This window comes from Saccopteryx leptura, chromosome 2 (genome assembly GCF_036850995.1).
Source record: "Saccopteryx leptura isolate mSacLep1 chromosome 2, mSacLep1_pri_phased_curated, whole genome shotgun sequence".
In the NCBI taxonomy this organism is placed as follows: domain Eukaryota; kingdom Metazoa; phylum Chordata; class Mammalia; order Chiroptera; family Emballonuridae; genus Saccopteryx; species Saccopteryx leptura.
Window position 1 is genome coordinate 246,222,416 of NC_089504.1, and position 15,543 is coordinate 246,237,958.

At 45.3% G+C, this 15,543-nt stretch overlaps 2 protein-coding genes across 2 annotated transcripts in view; both read right to left on the minus strand.

The window, feature by feature from the left end:
• Window positions 1–15,543, minus strand: part of LOC136395739 (calcium/calmodulin-dependent protein kinase kinase 2-like) — a 1,028,348-nt gene that overhangs the window by 969,272 nt on the left and 43,533 nt on the right.
• LOC136395736 (maestro heat-like repeat-containing protein family member 1) overlaps window positions 1–15,543 on the minus strand; it is an 81,080-nt gene that overhangs the window by 60,940 nt on the left and 4,597 nt on the right. Inside the window, exons 2-10 of the mRNA XM_066370994.1 lie at window positions 11,707–11,825; window positions 11,018–11,140; window positions 9,941–10,103; window positions 8,757–8,849; window positions 8,171–8,319; window positions 7,667–7,807; window positions 1,352–1,450; window positions 807–885; window positions 148–258 (exon numbers count right to left, since the gene is read on the minus strand). Coding sequence (XP_066227091.1) covers window positions 148–258; window positions 807–885; window positions 1,352–1,450; window positions 7,667–7,807; window positions 8,171–8,319; window positions 8,757–8,849; window positions 9,941–10,103; window positions 11,018–11,140; window positions 11,707–11,823 — 1,075 coding nt within the window. The 5' untranslated portion in view covers window positions 11,824–11,825. The remainder of the gene's footprint in view (window positions 1–147; window positions 259–806; window positions 886–1,351; window positions 1,451–7,666; window positions 7,808–8,170; window positions 8,320–8,756; window positions 8,850–9,940; window positions 10,104–11,017; window positions 11,141–11,706; window positions 11,826–15,543) is intronic.

The window sequence follows — 15,543 nt, forward strand, 5'->3', positions numbered from 1 at the left end:
AGTGTGCACAGCTAGTAAGAGTCAAAGCCAAGATATGAGCCCACTCAGCTTCAAGCTGTATTTTAACTACTGTATGGGAGTATCTCCCAGACAAAGGAGATCTCACGAGAAAGAAGATCCCTAGGTGCAGGCTCAGTTCCCACTCACCATTCTCGAACACTTTTGTGAATACTTGAAGGGCTAATACCACCTTGCCTGGATCGTTGGACTCCGCGAACTTTTGCATTAAGACAACCAGCTGATCGCTGTATAACCAGGCTATAAGAGGACATGCGTAAAGAGAGTCATGTGTGAGTGGCAGGTAAGGAGGAGTAAATCATGCTCATGGCCAACAATTGATCCCATGGGCAAGATAAATTAGGGCCCATTAGGTTAGAGAAAATAAGGAAGAGAGAGCGCCAGTGTTTGTCCAGCATTTACCATGTGCCAAGCATGGGTGTAGACGCTCTTCCCCAGCAAGGACTGCCCTTCGCCTGCCCCACCCGTAGGTGTGCCCTCCCGTAGGTCAGGACCTCTTTCATGACCATGAGTACTGTAATCACATCACCACCTTTCTGACTTGGGGATCACCAAAGGAGAAGAGAAGACAACGCCAGGTGAATGGGGTGGGAACAAAAGGGGCGGGGGTGGGACAATGTCCAAGCCCTGTGAGATTCACTGAATTGCAGGCAAAGTTCACATGGGTTACTTTGCGTCTTGCCTGGAGCACGAAAGCTCCTCGTGGGAACCGAGGCCCCCATCACAGGCCTGGGAGAGAGTAGGTCCTGAGTGCCCGTGGACACCCGGGCGGGAAGATGTAAACTTACTCAGGGTGGAGAAAGCCTTCAGAATAAACTTGTGGTTCTCCACAGAATAATCGTCTGATCGCTGGACTTCTTTACTCAGCTGTGGGGAGACCCAGGCCATCAGACACGGGAGCACTAAACCCAAGGACCCTGAGCGGGGATGAAGACACTGGCCAACAAATGAAATATATGGAAGGTAACACCTTTTTGCAAAATGTTCAATTGTCCTCTTCCTCCTCAAGGTTGCAACACAGAAAGCCTGCCGTTTCCCACAGGCATGGAGTGGTTTGAACATTCTGCCTTTAGCCAACTTAGAGGGAGCAAAAAAGGCCTTCACCCCAAGAAACATACAAAATGTGTCCAATCTACCTCGAGGAGAATGTCCACTCTGGGACCAGAACCCAGGCATAGACCTGTTCCAGGGAAGCCTGAGGTGTGTACAGTTAAGGTCACAGTGAGAAAAACCCTGCGGCTGTGTGGAGGTTGTGAGCTGGGCGGGGTAACCATCACCTCCAAGAAAGAGAGGGAGAGCAAGCCCCGGGCACGTCCAGCCCCGCAGCACTCACCAGGTTGAAGAGCATGCCTGTGATGGTCTCCACCTGACATTCCAGGTTCTGACGTCCACAGCTGCTGCCAGCCAGAGCAGTCAAGAGTTTGCAAATGCACTGTAGTGTGTAAAGACATAGTCAGCGCCACTCGGCCAGCCTTTGCCACAGCCTCCAGGGAAAGCCTCTGTCCTCACATCTTCTCTGAGGATATGGCTACAGTATCCTCTAAGTTTCACACTAACCTGCCCTTCCACCTCAACCAGGAAGCTATACTTACTTTCAAATAACCTCATTACTCCACAGAAACTTTTAGGGCAACTCAACACTGCAGGTGTTGGCTGACTTCAAGAAGTAGGATGAAGTACTCATGGCCACAGAGAGAACTGCACTCTATTGTCCTGACTCAAAATTTGGAAAGCCAAGTTTAAAAGCCTAAATATCCACCTTTACCTCATGGATTAAATTGTTTTATGGGTTGTTATTACTTGTATGAGAGCACTACAATAGCCTTGGTTTTCACATGCATCAACATTCCACTGAACTTTTTTCAAAACAGCCTTATTAATTTTTTTAAATTTTTTTTAATTCATTTTTAGAGAGGAGAAAGAGAGAGGGCGAGAGAGAGAGAGAGAGGGAGGAGAGACAGAGAGAGAGAGAAGGGGGGAGGAGATGGAAGCATCAACTCCCATATGTGCCTTGACCAGGCAAGCCCAGGGTTTTGAACCAGCGACCTCAGCATTTCCAGGTCGACGCTTTATCCACTGCGCCACCACAGGTCAGGCCCAGCTTTATTAATTTTTAATGGATATATATAACGAACTACACAAATTTAAAGTTACAATCTAGTAAATTTGGGGGGGGGGGTTTCTGACGTGAGAAGCAGGGAGGCAGAGAGACAGACTCCCATATGCACCCAACTGAGATCCACCCAGAATGCCCACTAGGGGCGATGCTCTGTCCACCTGGGCCATTGCTCTGTTGCAACCAGAGCCATCCTCAGTGCCCAGGGCCAACTTTGCTCCAATGGAGTCTTGGCTGCAGGAGGGGAAGAGAGAGAGAGAGCAAAAGGAGAGGGGGAAGGGTGGAGAAGCAGATGGGTGTTTCTCCTGTGTGCCCTGGCAGGAATCAAACCCAGGACTTCCACATGCCGGGCAAACATTCTACCACTGAGCCAACCAGCCAGGGCCCAAGCTTATAAGTTTTAATAAATGGAAACACCCTTGAAACCATCTCCACAGTTAAGATAATGAACATATCCATCACCCTCCAAAAGTCTCCCCTTTTCTCTTTGTAACCTCTCCCAACACCTTTCCCTTCCCTCGTGACCACCAATCTACTGTCACTTTTTAAAAAACTCCCTAGCTGTTCTCCAGAACGACTGTACCACTTCACATTCTAAGAGATGTGTAATAGCATCTCACTGCAGTTTTAAATTCCCCAAAGTTTAAATGATGTTTAGCAACTTTTCCTGTGCTAACTTGCCATCTCCATATAGCAGTGGTTCTCAACCTTTCCTAATGCCGTGACCCCGCAATACAGTTCCTCATGTTGCAGTGACCCCAAACCTAAAAATAATTTTGGTGGCTACTTCATAACTGTAATTTTGCTACAGTTATGCTTCGAAATGTAAATACCTGATATGCATTATGTATTTTCCGATGGCTTTAGGCGACCCCAGTGGGGTCGCGACCCACAGGTTGAGAACTGCTGCCATATAGTCTCTGATGAAGCATCTATTTAAATTTTTTGCCAGATTTTAAAATTTTTAAAATGAGTTTTGAGAATTCCTTATGTATTCTGGATACATATATATGATTTGCAAATATTTTCTCCAAGTCTGAGACTTGTCTATTCATTCTCTTAACAACTTTCAAAGAACAGAAATTATTCCCTTTGATGCACTTATTTATCATATTTATCCATTTTTTAAATCATGTTTTATTTTTCAATTACGATTGGCATACAATATTTTGTTCCAAGTGTACAACTCAGCGACTAGACATTTAAATTACTTATAAAGTGATCACCCTGATAAATAAATCTATTAGCCACCTGACACCATACAGTGTTATTTCAGCATCATTGACTCTATTGCCAATGCTATCATTTACATCTCCATGGTAATTCTGTAACAACCAATTTGTACTTCTTAATCCCTTCACCTCTTTCCTCAACCTCCTAACCCCCTCCCAATCTGGCAACCATGAAAAGGTCCTCTGTATCTATGGGTGTGGCTCAGTTCTGCTTGTTTGTTTTGTTTTTTAGATTCCACAAAGAAGTGAAATCATATGGCATTTGTCTTTGACTTATTTCACTCAGCACAATACCCTCTATGTCTATCCCTATAGTTGCCGGTACAGGATTTCATTCTTCCATGGATGACAGTGTTTATCCAGTACCTCGAAAGTGTTATTCCACTATCTTCTCACCTGCGTTGTTCCCACTGAGAAATCTCCTGTTGGTCCTGGCTGGTTGGCTCACTGGTAGAGCATCAGCCTGGCATGTCTATGTCCTGGGTTTGATTCCCAGTCAGAGCACACAGAAGTGCCCATCTGCTTCTCCACCTCTCCCCTTCATTTCTCTCTCTCTATATATATATCTCTCTCTTCTCCTCCCCTCCTGCAGCCATGGCTCAATTAAAGTGGGTGCTGAGGATGGCTCCATGGCCTTTGCCTCAGGTGCTAAGAAGAGCTTGGTTGCTGAGTAATGGAGCAACGTCCCCAGGTGGGCAGAGCATCAGCCCCTAGGGGGCTTGCCAGGTGGATCCTGGTCAGAGTGCACGTGGAAGTCTGTCTCTGCCTCCCCTCCTCTCACTGAATAAAAAGTACATAAATCAATAAAGAAAGAAATACGCTGTTATTGTTATCTTTATTCCTCCTTATGAACATGTTTTTGTTTTTACTTGTTGCACTTAAGATTTTCTCGTTTCCACTTGTCTTGAGAAAGTTTACTATGACGTGACTTGGTATGATTTCTTGTGTTTGGGGTTGAGTGTCTTGGATCTGTGGGTTCATTCATTTCTTCATTTTTGGACATTTTCAACCGCTATTTCTTCAAATACATTTTCTGTCTCTGCCCTGTATGAGAAAACTTGAATTGTCCATAAATTAGGCTGCCTGAAGTCATTCCGTGCCTCATTATAGATGCTTTCTTCTTCATTTATTTTTTTACCTCTTCTCTTTTACATTTTGTGTAGTTTCTATTGCTGTCTTCCAGGTAACTATTTTTTTTTTTCTTTTGCAATGTCAAATCTGTCATTAATCCCATCCAGTGGTTTTTCATCACTGATATTATAGATTTTAATTCTAGAAGTTCAATTTGGGTCTTTTTAAAATCTACCTTTATCCTGGTTTCTATTATTAACTTAATCTCTCCACTAGTTTTAAGCCAACAGGATAATTTAGATAATGTCTGTCTTAATGTCCTTGTCTGCTGCTTTTATTTTAAAAGATAAATTTAACAGGGTAACATTGGTCAACAAGAGTACATAGATTTTGGGTAAACATCATAAGCTACTTTGAACATCTAGGTGAGCTCTGGGTTAGTTTTAATTCTCTCCTTATTATAGGCCACATTTTCCTGCTTCTTTGCATGCCTGGTGATTTCTTTTACTTCATACCACTTGTAAACTTATCTTATTGGGTGCAGGATATTTTTGTATTCCTATAAATATTCTTGAGCTTTTCCTAGGTCACAGTTAAAGTTACTTGGAAATAATTTGATCCTTTTGGGTTCTGCTTTTAAATTTGTTAGACAGGACCAGAAGAACATTCAGCCTGCTGCTAATTCCGCCCCCACCCTCAGTCCTCTACCTAAGTCCCTGTGAATTATGAGGTTTTAAGGCTCATTGGTATGAACAGTTATTATTCTTGGCCCTTGTGAGTTGTGGCTTGTTCTTTCAAGTCTTGATTCTTCCTCACCAGGGATCACTTGCTTACACACATGGACTGTTTAGGACCCACCCCATAAATTCTAGCTACCGTGGCCTCCCTGCACTCTCATGGCTTTCTTCTCAACTCAGGGAGCCGTTCAGACTCTTCCTGGGTTTTCTTTCCCTTTGCCACTCCTGGAAACTCTGAAGGAAGTAAGCTGGAGTGATTACAGGGCTTATATCACACCTGTCCGGTCTGTCAAGGATCACTATTGTTTGTTGCCTGAGATTCAATGGCTCGAGAACTATTATTTCCTGTATCGTGCCTGGTCTTTTAGTTGTTTCAGAGAAGAGAGCAACTCTGGCCTCAGTTCCTCCATCACGACCAGAGCAGAAATCCGTGCACTGGATTTTGAACATTTAACATTTCTTCTTCTTTGGTTTGCCTGATGGAACCCCGAATTCAGCCAACACCCCTAAATAGAGCTGGTTAGTACTAGCTGATATCCAAACCCATTCTATGACAAATATCTCAATTTTCAAGCACTACCTCCCGGCATGATAGAGAAAGAGGAGAGAGAAGGTGGAAATAGCTAAAATATTTCCACTCGCAGTCAAAATGTAAGGAAGAATCTCTACTGCACCAATCCACAGACTAGCACTTACGTTACAGACTTCATCCTCCAACTGGCTGACTGCCTACACAAAGCACACCTCAGTTCCACATTCACTGACCTCACCCTTAGGCAACATACCCACGTGTGGCAGGAGGGTGATAAGTAAGAGACTGACTGGCTGCTCCACTAATGGAGAAAACTCAGAGCACATACGTGAGAAAGGTCAGGTCTTTAAATAGCACTGAGGTGGGAGTGCAGTGGAAGACCACAAACTCTGACCCCTGGACACTTGATGCTAATGGATGCTGTACTCAGTCTCCTCGTGGAAATGTACAAGTGCATATTAACATACTGAGCAACCATGAAAAATGTGCCTCTCGGATGCCTACTCTGGAGGGCAGAACTGACCAACACCTGCAGCCTCCAGACTCTAAATTCCATCACTGAGTTAAAACAGTCTAGGTCCCCACAGGTGCTTCCCCGCCAATGACTGAGTATGGCAAGTCCACTGAGGTAGGCCTATTCATGCAAGATGTGGGCTCAATGACTCCTGTTGGCATTGCTGAAACTTTCTGAGAACAACACTATAATCTAAGACTTTGCTATCTCCTTCCCTCCCCCTTCGCCTTGTCAAGGGTCAGACCTGCTACTCAGTCTGACGGCTCTCCCAGCCTCCTCTGCCTCTTTCCCTGTCGTCCTCACAGCTGTTCCTCCAACATCTCTTGCACCTCAATTCCATGTTGGTACCTGCTTCATGGAGGACCAGACTAACCCACATACTGAAGGCTCTGAGAAGTCCTACAGTTAAGATATTTGTTCAGTTTTGTTTTTTTTTTCTGAAGCTGGAAACGGGGAGAGACAGTCAGACAGATTCCCGCATGCGCCCGACCGGCATCCACCCGGCACGCCCACCAGGGGGCGATGCTCTGCCCACCAGGGGGCGATACTCTGCCCCTCCGGGGCGTTGCTCTGCCGCGACCAGAGCCACTCTAGCGCCTGGGGCAGAGGCCAAGGAGCCATCCCCAGCGCCCCAGCCATCTTTGCTCCAATGGAGCCCTGGCTGCGGGAGGGGAAGAGAGAGACAGAGGGGAAGCAGGGGGGGGGGTGGAGAAGCAAATGGGCGCTTCTCCTATGTGTATGTGTCCTGGCCGGGAATCGAACCCGGGTCCCCCGCACGCCTGGCCAATGCTCTACCGCTGAGCCAACCGGCCAGGGCCTATTTGTTCAGTTTTTAACTCTGCATTTCCCACCCATTTTACTAAATAAACTCCTTCTTTGTGCAGAATAACCATTAGAAGTTGGAAGAGCTTTGTTTGATAAATACCACTGAATTAGGAGGACTGAAACAACAATCAGAAAATTGGGGTTCTGGTTCTTGGTCCTCTGCTCAAAAAAATTATCTAATATTTGTATAACATTTCTATCAGAGGCAGAAATCTGATACAACCCTTGAAATTCCAGGACCCTGGTGGACACACACCTTCTCCTGATTTTTTAATCAAGCACTGATCTAGATGTTGTTGTGAAGGCACTTCGCAGATCTAAGTAAGGTCTCGTATCAGTTGACTTTAAATAGAGAGATTACCCAGGTGGGTTTGATCTAATCTCATGAGCACTTTAAACCTGGGTCTAGAGGTCAGAGACAGAAAAGTCAGAGAGTTTCAAAGCATGAGGGGAATTCAGCAAACGGGCATGGCTGAGTTCCAGTGAAACCTTAGTCACAAAAACCAGCTTCAGGCTGGACTTGGCTTGCGAGCCGTGCTTTGCCAACTCCAGCATTAACTACTCAATAAATATGAAATGCATGAACTAGTTAAATCTCCTTCTCACCCCCACCCCAATCACCTGCGAAATGTAGAAAGGTTTCACTTCTGAGGACATCAAATTCATTAACCGTTGGGTTAAGCGATTTACTTCATTCTTGAGTTTGGATGACGGCATGAGAGAAAAGAGATCTCCCGTTATTGCCAGAACTTGCTGCGCCACCTGCACTCAAGGAGACACAACAAACTTGCCTCAGCAAAGGGATGAAGGCAGGACAAGCCCTCCAGGGTTTGCCTTATTCATCTTTGTATTACCAGGGTCTAGCACAGTGCCAGGCAAATGAGAGGAATCAACAAACGTAAATGCATACTTAAGAAATAAGTGAATCGACAGTGGAGTGTTTCCTGATGCTACCCCTCTCTGGAGAACGGTGAGGAGTTTGAGGAGAATCACCTAGCTCTCCTGGAAGAGCCTGGTGAGCCAGCCCTCCATCAGCAAGTGGACAGACATTGCCCTTCCCCACCTTTGGCTCAGGCCTTATTCTGTCAGCCCATCCACCCAAACCCTGCTATCGCCCACTCCCACCTGGGGTTTTCCATTAAAAGACCAGCGGTTGAAGAGGATCCGGAAGGTGAGGTAGGCTATGATGGACACACCCTTCCAATCAGTGCCCCTCGCTTCATGATTCCCAGTGCCCAAATGCTTCTGGGCACTGATGGCCAAGGCGGAGAGTACTGTCAGGGGATCAGGGAGTTAGAACTGCCCGCCACCTTGCCCTTCCCACAAGCGGAATGATACACACCTGTGAGTCAAGTCTCCTCCCTGACCCTAAAGGGCTTTTGGAGTCCTGTGCTGAGAAACACAACCCATCCACCACCTGCCCAACTCTTTCCTTTCCGACCATACTTAGTGCACCCAGCACGGGCAGGGAAAGTGAAAGAGGAAGGCTGTCAACACCTACAACGTCCCCATCAAGCTTGCTTCTTGACCCAAACCGGCCGAGACAGGTCAGATGGGGAAGAGCACCTACTCACAGCTGGCCCACTCCCAGTCTTCATCTGCCCTTTCCACAGCCTATGGGATCCACATTCAGAGGGACCCAGCCCCTTCCTGGCCTTCTTTCCTCCCTCCCCAATTCCAAAGAGTCTTCCCCAGACTCTCGGACCCTTACCTTGGCACATTGTCAACATGTCATCCTCCCCTTGGACCATCCTCAGATGGTGCAGGACGTATGTCCATGTGGGTAACAGGTAGGAAGCTCCACCTGGAAGAGTGCAGAATGTCCCTATCTCAGGGAGAGGAGTGTCCTTGCCTTCCTGTAGAAAATCTAATTCATTAGGGGCCAGAAGGCTTGAGTGCTGATCCTAGCTCTGCCTCCAAAGAGTCTGGACAACTTGGAGCAAGTTACTTAATTTATCCTAGCTTCAGCTTCCTCAGCTGTTAAATAGGACTAGTTTCTAATATGACCACCTCACAGGGCTTCTGGGAAAGGTAAGCTCAATAGTGGACGTTAGCTCTGCTCACAAATGCAAGGTACCGCCACACCCTACACCTGCACACCCCGAGACCCTGCAGGCACATAGAGCTGTGCTGCCAGAGGCTCTTGTCACTGCCCTGAAGTGAGAACATCTGCCCCCACTAGACAGAGACATGCTTCCAGCTTCTGCTGCTGTGTCCCCTGAGCCTGTGGTGCAGCCCCACCCACACGCCTGGTCACTTTCAACCTAATGCCCAGAAGGCCAGCTGACTTCCCCCAACTTCTCTCTGGCCCCAACTCAAGTGGCAAAGAAAGGGCACATACTGTCATTTGTCCAACGACTTGTGTGCTGTTTTCACACTTGGTGATTGAGAAAGGGGAGTGGAATGGGTGGGAGAGCCTGTGCTGTCACCAAAGCTGCCAGGATGGAGGTTACACAAGGATTCTCTGCCTCATCCTACTACACTATTACTTCCAGACCTTTAATCAACTTCAAAACTCCAGGTTGCCCAAACAAAGCCTGCCTCACTTCTCTTTTCCCTCCCGCCGCTGTTGTTTGGGGGCTTTCTAGTCAGATTTCTCTCTCCATCTTTGTTGGCAAGTCCTACCTCCAGCGCCACAGCCCCTCGTGCCCCATACACGCACTGCTGTGCCATCCCAGGTCCCCGTGACCTCCCTCCCGAGTTCCCAGCAGCCCCATAGGGATCCTCCTTTTTCCGTCCCCTCCCTACACGTTCACCCATGACAGCACTGAGTGGAGCTGGCCAGGGAACGGAGTCAGGAGGATAAAGCTTTATTCTAGATTCCATACAGCTCCCCTCAGCGGGCTGCCCCTGCTCTCAGACTCGAACTCTTCCACCACAGGGAGCAAGCAATACCTTTGGAGCGGGTGAGCTTCTTCACTACAGCCAGGAGACTCCTTGGAGGCAGACTGTGCATGTGCAGTTGATCCCAGAGCTTGTCGACGACCATTTCTGGGGACTGGGACACCAGCGCCATCAGGACTGCATTGCACAACATCTCCAGTTCTCCCTCTGGCTTCTGGAAAGAGAAAGACTAACTGTTCCAGGGATAATCTGCAAGATGAGTCCCCTGCCTTCTGAGAATCAGCTTTGGTCAATAAGAGATTCTCCTCTATCCAGAGGGCAGGAACTAACCTACCTCATCCTACTGCCCATTCAACATACACTTTCCCCTTGATGGAGGACAAGAGCTTCCTAGACTGTGCCACAGGACAGGAAATGAAAACATCTGCAAAGTCTCTGGCTAGTGTGTTGGAGTGGGAGTGGGGATTGGCGTTTCCAGAGCACAGAGCTCTCCCTGAAGCAGCAAGTGAACCATCATAAAGGTGGGCAGAGTGTGGAGGCAACTTTGAAAAGTCCCTTGGTAGGTCAGGGGGTCTTAATCAGAAATCAGGTGTGCCAAGGAGGCAGGCAAACTGGCATGTATGTAGGCAGTTAACCAAGAAAACAGGTTTACCCAGTGTCAGGAAAGCACAAAACTATGTGGATAATTGAATAGGTAGATGTCATGAATGTTCAGCCCAGAGTTGGACTAGCAGACAAGTGGGTGGATTTACACTGGTGAGTAAAAAGATTTGAGATGTTAGTTGAGTTGCAGTAACAAAGGAGACTGCCTAAGATATTCCAGGCTGAGGACACCGTGTAAGGACCAGGTCAGGCTTTGAGGCCAAATGCCTAAATCCTTCCCTGCTTTCCAGCTCACTTCTCACACCTTACCCTCTGACTTCACTACCGTATCTTCTAGGTCACTGTGCTTGAGACTTGTTCAGGGTACAAGAGACAGGTTTAGTAAATTGTTGGAAACCTTAGGTGCTCATATCCCAGATACCACTTACTTTCCAAGTGCCATCACCTTCCCAAGGAGCTGCTGGGTTTAGACCCGGGATCCATTCTTCCCCCAAAGCCCCCAACCCAGAGGCATGGGCTCCTCACCTCTGTCCTCAGGTAATCGACAAGGACATCTGTTATTTTCTGGCACAACCGTGTTGGCAACTTGCCATTTAGGATTTCACACTTTATGAAGGTCAGGGTTTGTTTAAAATCATCTTCTGACAACTAACAGATAGAGGAGACGAAGAAAGGAAGGTTGAAGAATGGAGATTAAAAACAGAGAGAGCCCTGGTCAAGTGGCTCAGTGGATAGTCGTGCCAGCATACCGAGGGTGCAGGTTTGAGCCCCAAAGAACATATGAGAAGCAATCAATGAGTGCACAACTACTGTAAACGGAACTGAGTGAAATTATGGATTCATGTTTCTCCTTCTCTCTCTCCCTTCCTTTCTCTTCTCTTTCTCATTCTCACTCAAATCAATGGGGAAAAATATTAGAGAGAGAGAGAGGGAGAGAATAATCATCCCTGGTAGAGAAAGGAAGAGGAGTGAATCTAGAGAGAGGATTCAAGTTGGACCCCGCATGGGGGCGGAGGACAGGATGGAGAAGGTATAGGTCAACCCAGGGACATGGGAACATGACTTGGAGCTGTGAATGGACTGAGCTAAGTAGGGGCCGGCCGGCTAGGAAGGATTCCCACTTTCTGACACAATGCGTATGTGTCCAACCAGCTACCTTTATGGAGGTGGTTCTTCCCTGGCTGGGGCCAGGAAGATATCTGAGATGTCCTCACCTGACCAGAAACTTGAAGTGCCTCTATAAGTCTCTCGATGTCCACTTTTGAGATATTTCCTTCTGAAATCCTTCTCACGTAATTCCAAAGACCTTTCAGTACTCTAAATCTACGCATCTCTGTAAGGAATAAAGAGGGTGAGTAAGAGGAAGTTGTTTCCCTCTTTGCCAGAGGGGAGTATGTATTTCTTCAAAAGTGGGTAATAAGGTATGATGAAAATGTGAAAACATAATAAAAAGTCAGAAGAGGCAAGTTTCATTCCAGACTATGACTTTTCCTCTCACTAAAAATATGTCCTTTGGCAATTCGCTTAACTCCTGGACATTCTATGTCTTCAAATGCAAAATCAGTATAATAAAATTTAATATGAGAATCCTAAGAGATGAGATATGTGCTATTAGGTATCAACTTTTGAGATCTCAGCCTGCCCTTTGGATCATATCATTTCTTTTGAGATAATAAGTGCCTTCTCAGGGTGGGAGTTGGATTGAGAATTAAGGGAGGAGTGGCTTATCCACAGGACATGAAATATTGACCACTACAAACGAAAAATAAACAAATTAAAAACTTGGATATTAAAAATATAGGCATTATTAGAATTCAACTGCAAAAAGAAAGTAAAGGAACCCACAAAAACGTGGATATTAAACAAAATACCTCTAAAAACTGGATCAAAGAAGAAAGAAAAGCAGAGGTCAAAGATATATACAAACAAATGAAAATGACAACACCACATATAAATATTTCTGGGGTGCATCCAAAGCAGTAATAAGAGGAAACTTTATATCATTACAGGATTATATCAAGAAACAAGAGCGATCCCAAGTGAACAACCTAACATCACATCTTAAGGAACTAGAAAAAGAACAAAGGCAACCCAAAGTCAGCAGAAGAAATAGTAAAAATTAGAGCAGAACTAAATGAAATAGAGAACAAAAAAACTACAGAAAAATACAACAAACATATGGTTCTTTGAAAAGATAAATAAAATTGACAACCCCTGGTCTAGATTCACTAAAGATAAAAGAGAAAGGACTCATATAAACAAAATATGAAATGAAAAAGGAGAAATTACCAAAGACATCATAGATATAAAAAGGATCATACTAGAAATACTATGGAAGAGTATATGCCACTAAATTCAACACCTGTAAGAAATGGATAAATTCCTAGAACTGTACAATCTTCCTAGACTGAGACACAAAGAGGTGGAAAACCTAAATGGACCCAGAAGCAGGGAAGAAATACAAACAACTATCAAAAACCTCCCTAAGACTGACCAGGCGGTGGCGCAGTGGATAGAGCATCGGACTGGGATGCCAAGGACCCAGGTTCGAGACCCCTAAGTTGCCAGCTTGAGCGTGGGCTCATCCAGTTTGAACAAAGCTCACCAGCTTGGACCCAAGGTCGCTGGCTTGAGCAAGGGGTTACTCAGTCTGCTGAAGGCCCGTGGTCAAGGCACATATGAGAAAGCAATCAATGAACAACTAAGGAGCTGCAATAAAGAAATGATGTTTTTATCTCTCTCCATTTCTGCCTGTCTGTCCGTCATCTATCTCTCTAGTCTCTCTCACTAAAAAAAACAACAACAACAAAAAACATAATATGCCAAATTAACAGTCTAAAGAAGAAAATCAACATGATATCAATTAACACAGAAAGCATTTTACAGAATTCAACATCTATTCATGTTTAAAAAAGCAAACTTCCTAACCTGATAAATGGAACCTACAGAAGGTATATAGCAGACATCATACTTAGTGGTGACTGAATGACTTCTCCCATGATTGGGAACGAGGCAAAGATGTCTCCTTTTACCACTCCTATTTAACATCATACTGGAACGCCTAGCCAGTACCATAATGCGTGAAAATGAAATAAAAGGTACAAGATTAGAAGGGAAAAAATCAAATGGTCCTTATTTGCAAACAAGACAAGTTCTACATAGAAAAATTCCAAACAATTCCACAGCCCTCAAAAAAAGTCTTAGTTGTAATGTGTCAACATAAAAACTCAACTGAATTTCTATATGCTAGCAATGAATAATTGGAAATCAAAAACTTCTGAATAACTTCATTTATAATATGTACTGTCAAAAATAAAATAGTTAGATATGCACCATATTTGAATGCTGAAAACTACAAAATGCTAATGAACAAAATCAGAACAGATTAAACAATAAAGAGACAGAACATAATCATGGATGAGAAGACTCAACATAATAAAGATTTCAATTCCTACAAAATAAATCTATAGATTTAAGGCAACTCCATAAAAGTTGATTCTATTCAGAATGATTTATAGATCTAGACAAGTTGATTCTACATTTATATGCTAAGTAAAAAGAAGAAAAATGAATTATATCACACAATTTTAAGACTTTACCAAAGCCATTTACACACTGGAATACTACACAGCTGTAAAAAAGAAAATCTTACCCTTTGTGACAGCATGGATGGACCTGGAGATTATTATAAGTGAAATAAGCCAGTCAGAGAAAGACAAATACCATATGATCTCACTTCTACTGAAATCGAATATAAATAAACTGAACTGATGAACGAAAGAGAAACAGTCATGACAGCTGTCAGATGGAGTAGGGGGAGGGGACTGGATGAGAGAAGGTGAAGACATCAGTCAGAAAACATACATATACAACACACAGACAACCATGTGGCGACAGCCAGAGGGAAAGGGTGGTGAGGGCTAGGTGGGGTGGGCAAAAATGGGAAAATGGAGGCCAAAAGAGACTTTGCTTGGGGCAGAGGGCACATGATGCAGTGTGCAGAAGGGGTTTTATTGGTGTGTACACTTGAAACCTGGATAGTTTTGCAAACCAATGTCATCCAATAAATTCAGTTAATAAAAATAAATACGTTAATTATTTAATTAGAAGACTTTAATAAACCTCAAATAATCCAGATATTTTAGTTTGTGGTATTGATGAAAAGATAGGCACAGCCTGATCTGTGGTGGCACAGTGGATAAAGTATCGACCTGAAACACTGAGGTCACCGGTTCAAATCACTGGGCTTGCCTGGTCAAGGCACCTATGGGAGTTGATGCTTCCTGCTCCCACCCCCCCCACCCCCACATACACACACACTTTCTCCTACCACCTATCTCCCTCCTCCACTAAAATTAATATATTAAAAAAAAATTTTTTTAATCTCAATCCAAGACCACATTAAAATTTCTAGAAAAGCCTGACCAGGTGGTGGCGCAGTGGATAGAGCATCGGACTGGGATGCGGAAGACCCAGGTTTGAGACCCCGAGGTCGCCAGCTTGAGCACGGGCTCATCTGGTTTGAGCAGAAGCCCACCAGCTTGAACCCAAGGTCACTGGCTCCAGCAAAGGGTTACTTGGTCTGCTGAAGGCCCACGGTCAAGGCACATATGAGAAAACAATCAATGAACAACTAAGATGTTGCAACATGCAACGAAAAACTAATGATTGATGCTTCTTTTTTTTTTTTTTTTTTTTGTATTTTTCTGAAGCTGGAAACAGGGAGAGACAGTCAGACAGACTCTCACATCGCCCGACCGGGATCCACCCGGCACGCCCACCAGGGGCGATGCTCTGCCCACCAGGAGGCGATGCTCTGCCCCTCCGGGGCGTCGCTCTGCCGAGATCAGAGCCACTCTAGCGCCTGAGGCAGAGGCCAAGGAGCCATCCCCAGCCCCCGGGCCATCTTTGCTCCAATGGAGCCTTGGCTGCGGGAGGGGAAGAGAGAGACAGAGAGGAAGGAGGGGGGCAGGGTCGAGAAGCAAATGGGCGCTTCTCCTATGTGCCCTGGCTGGGAATCGAACCCGGGTCCCCCGCACGCCAGGCCGACG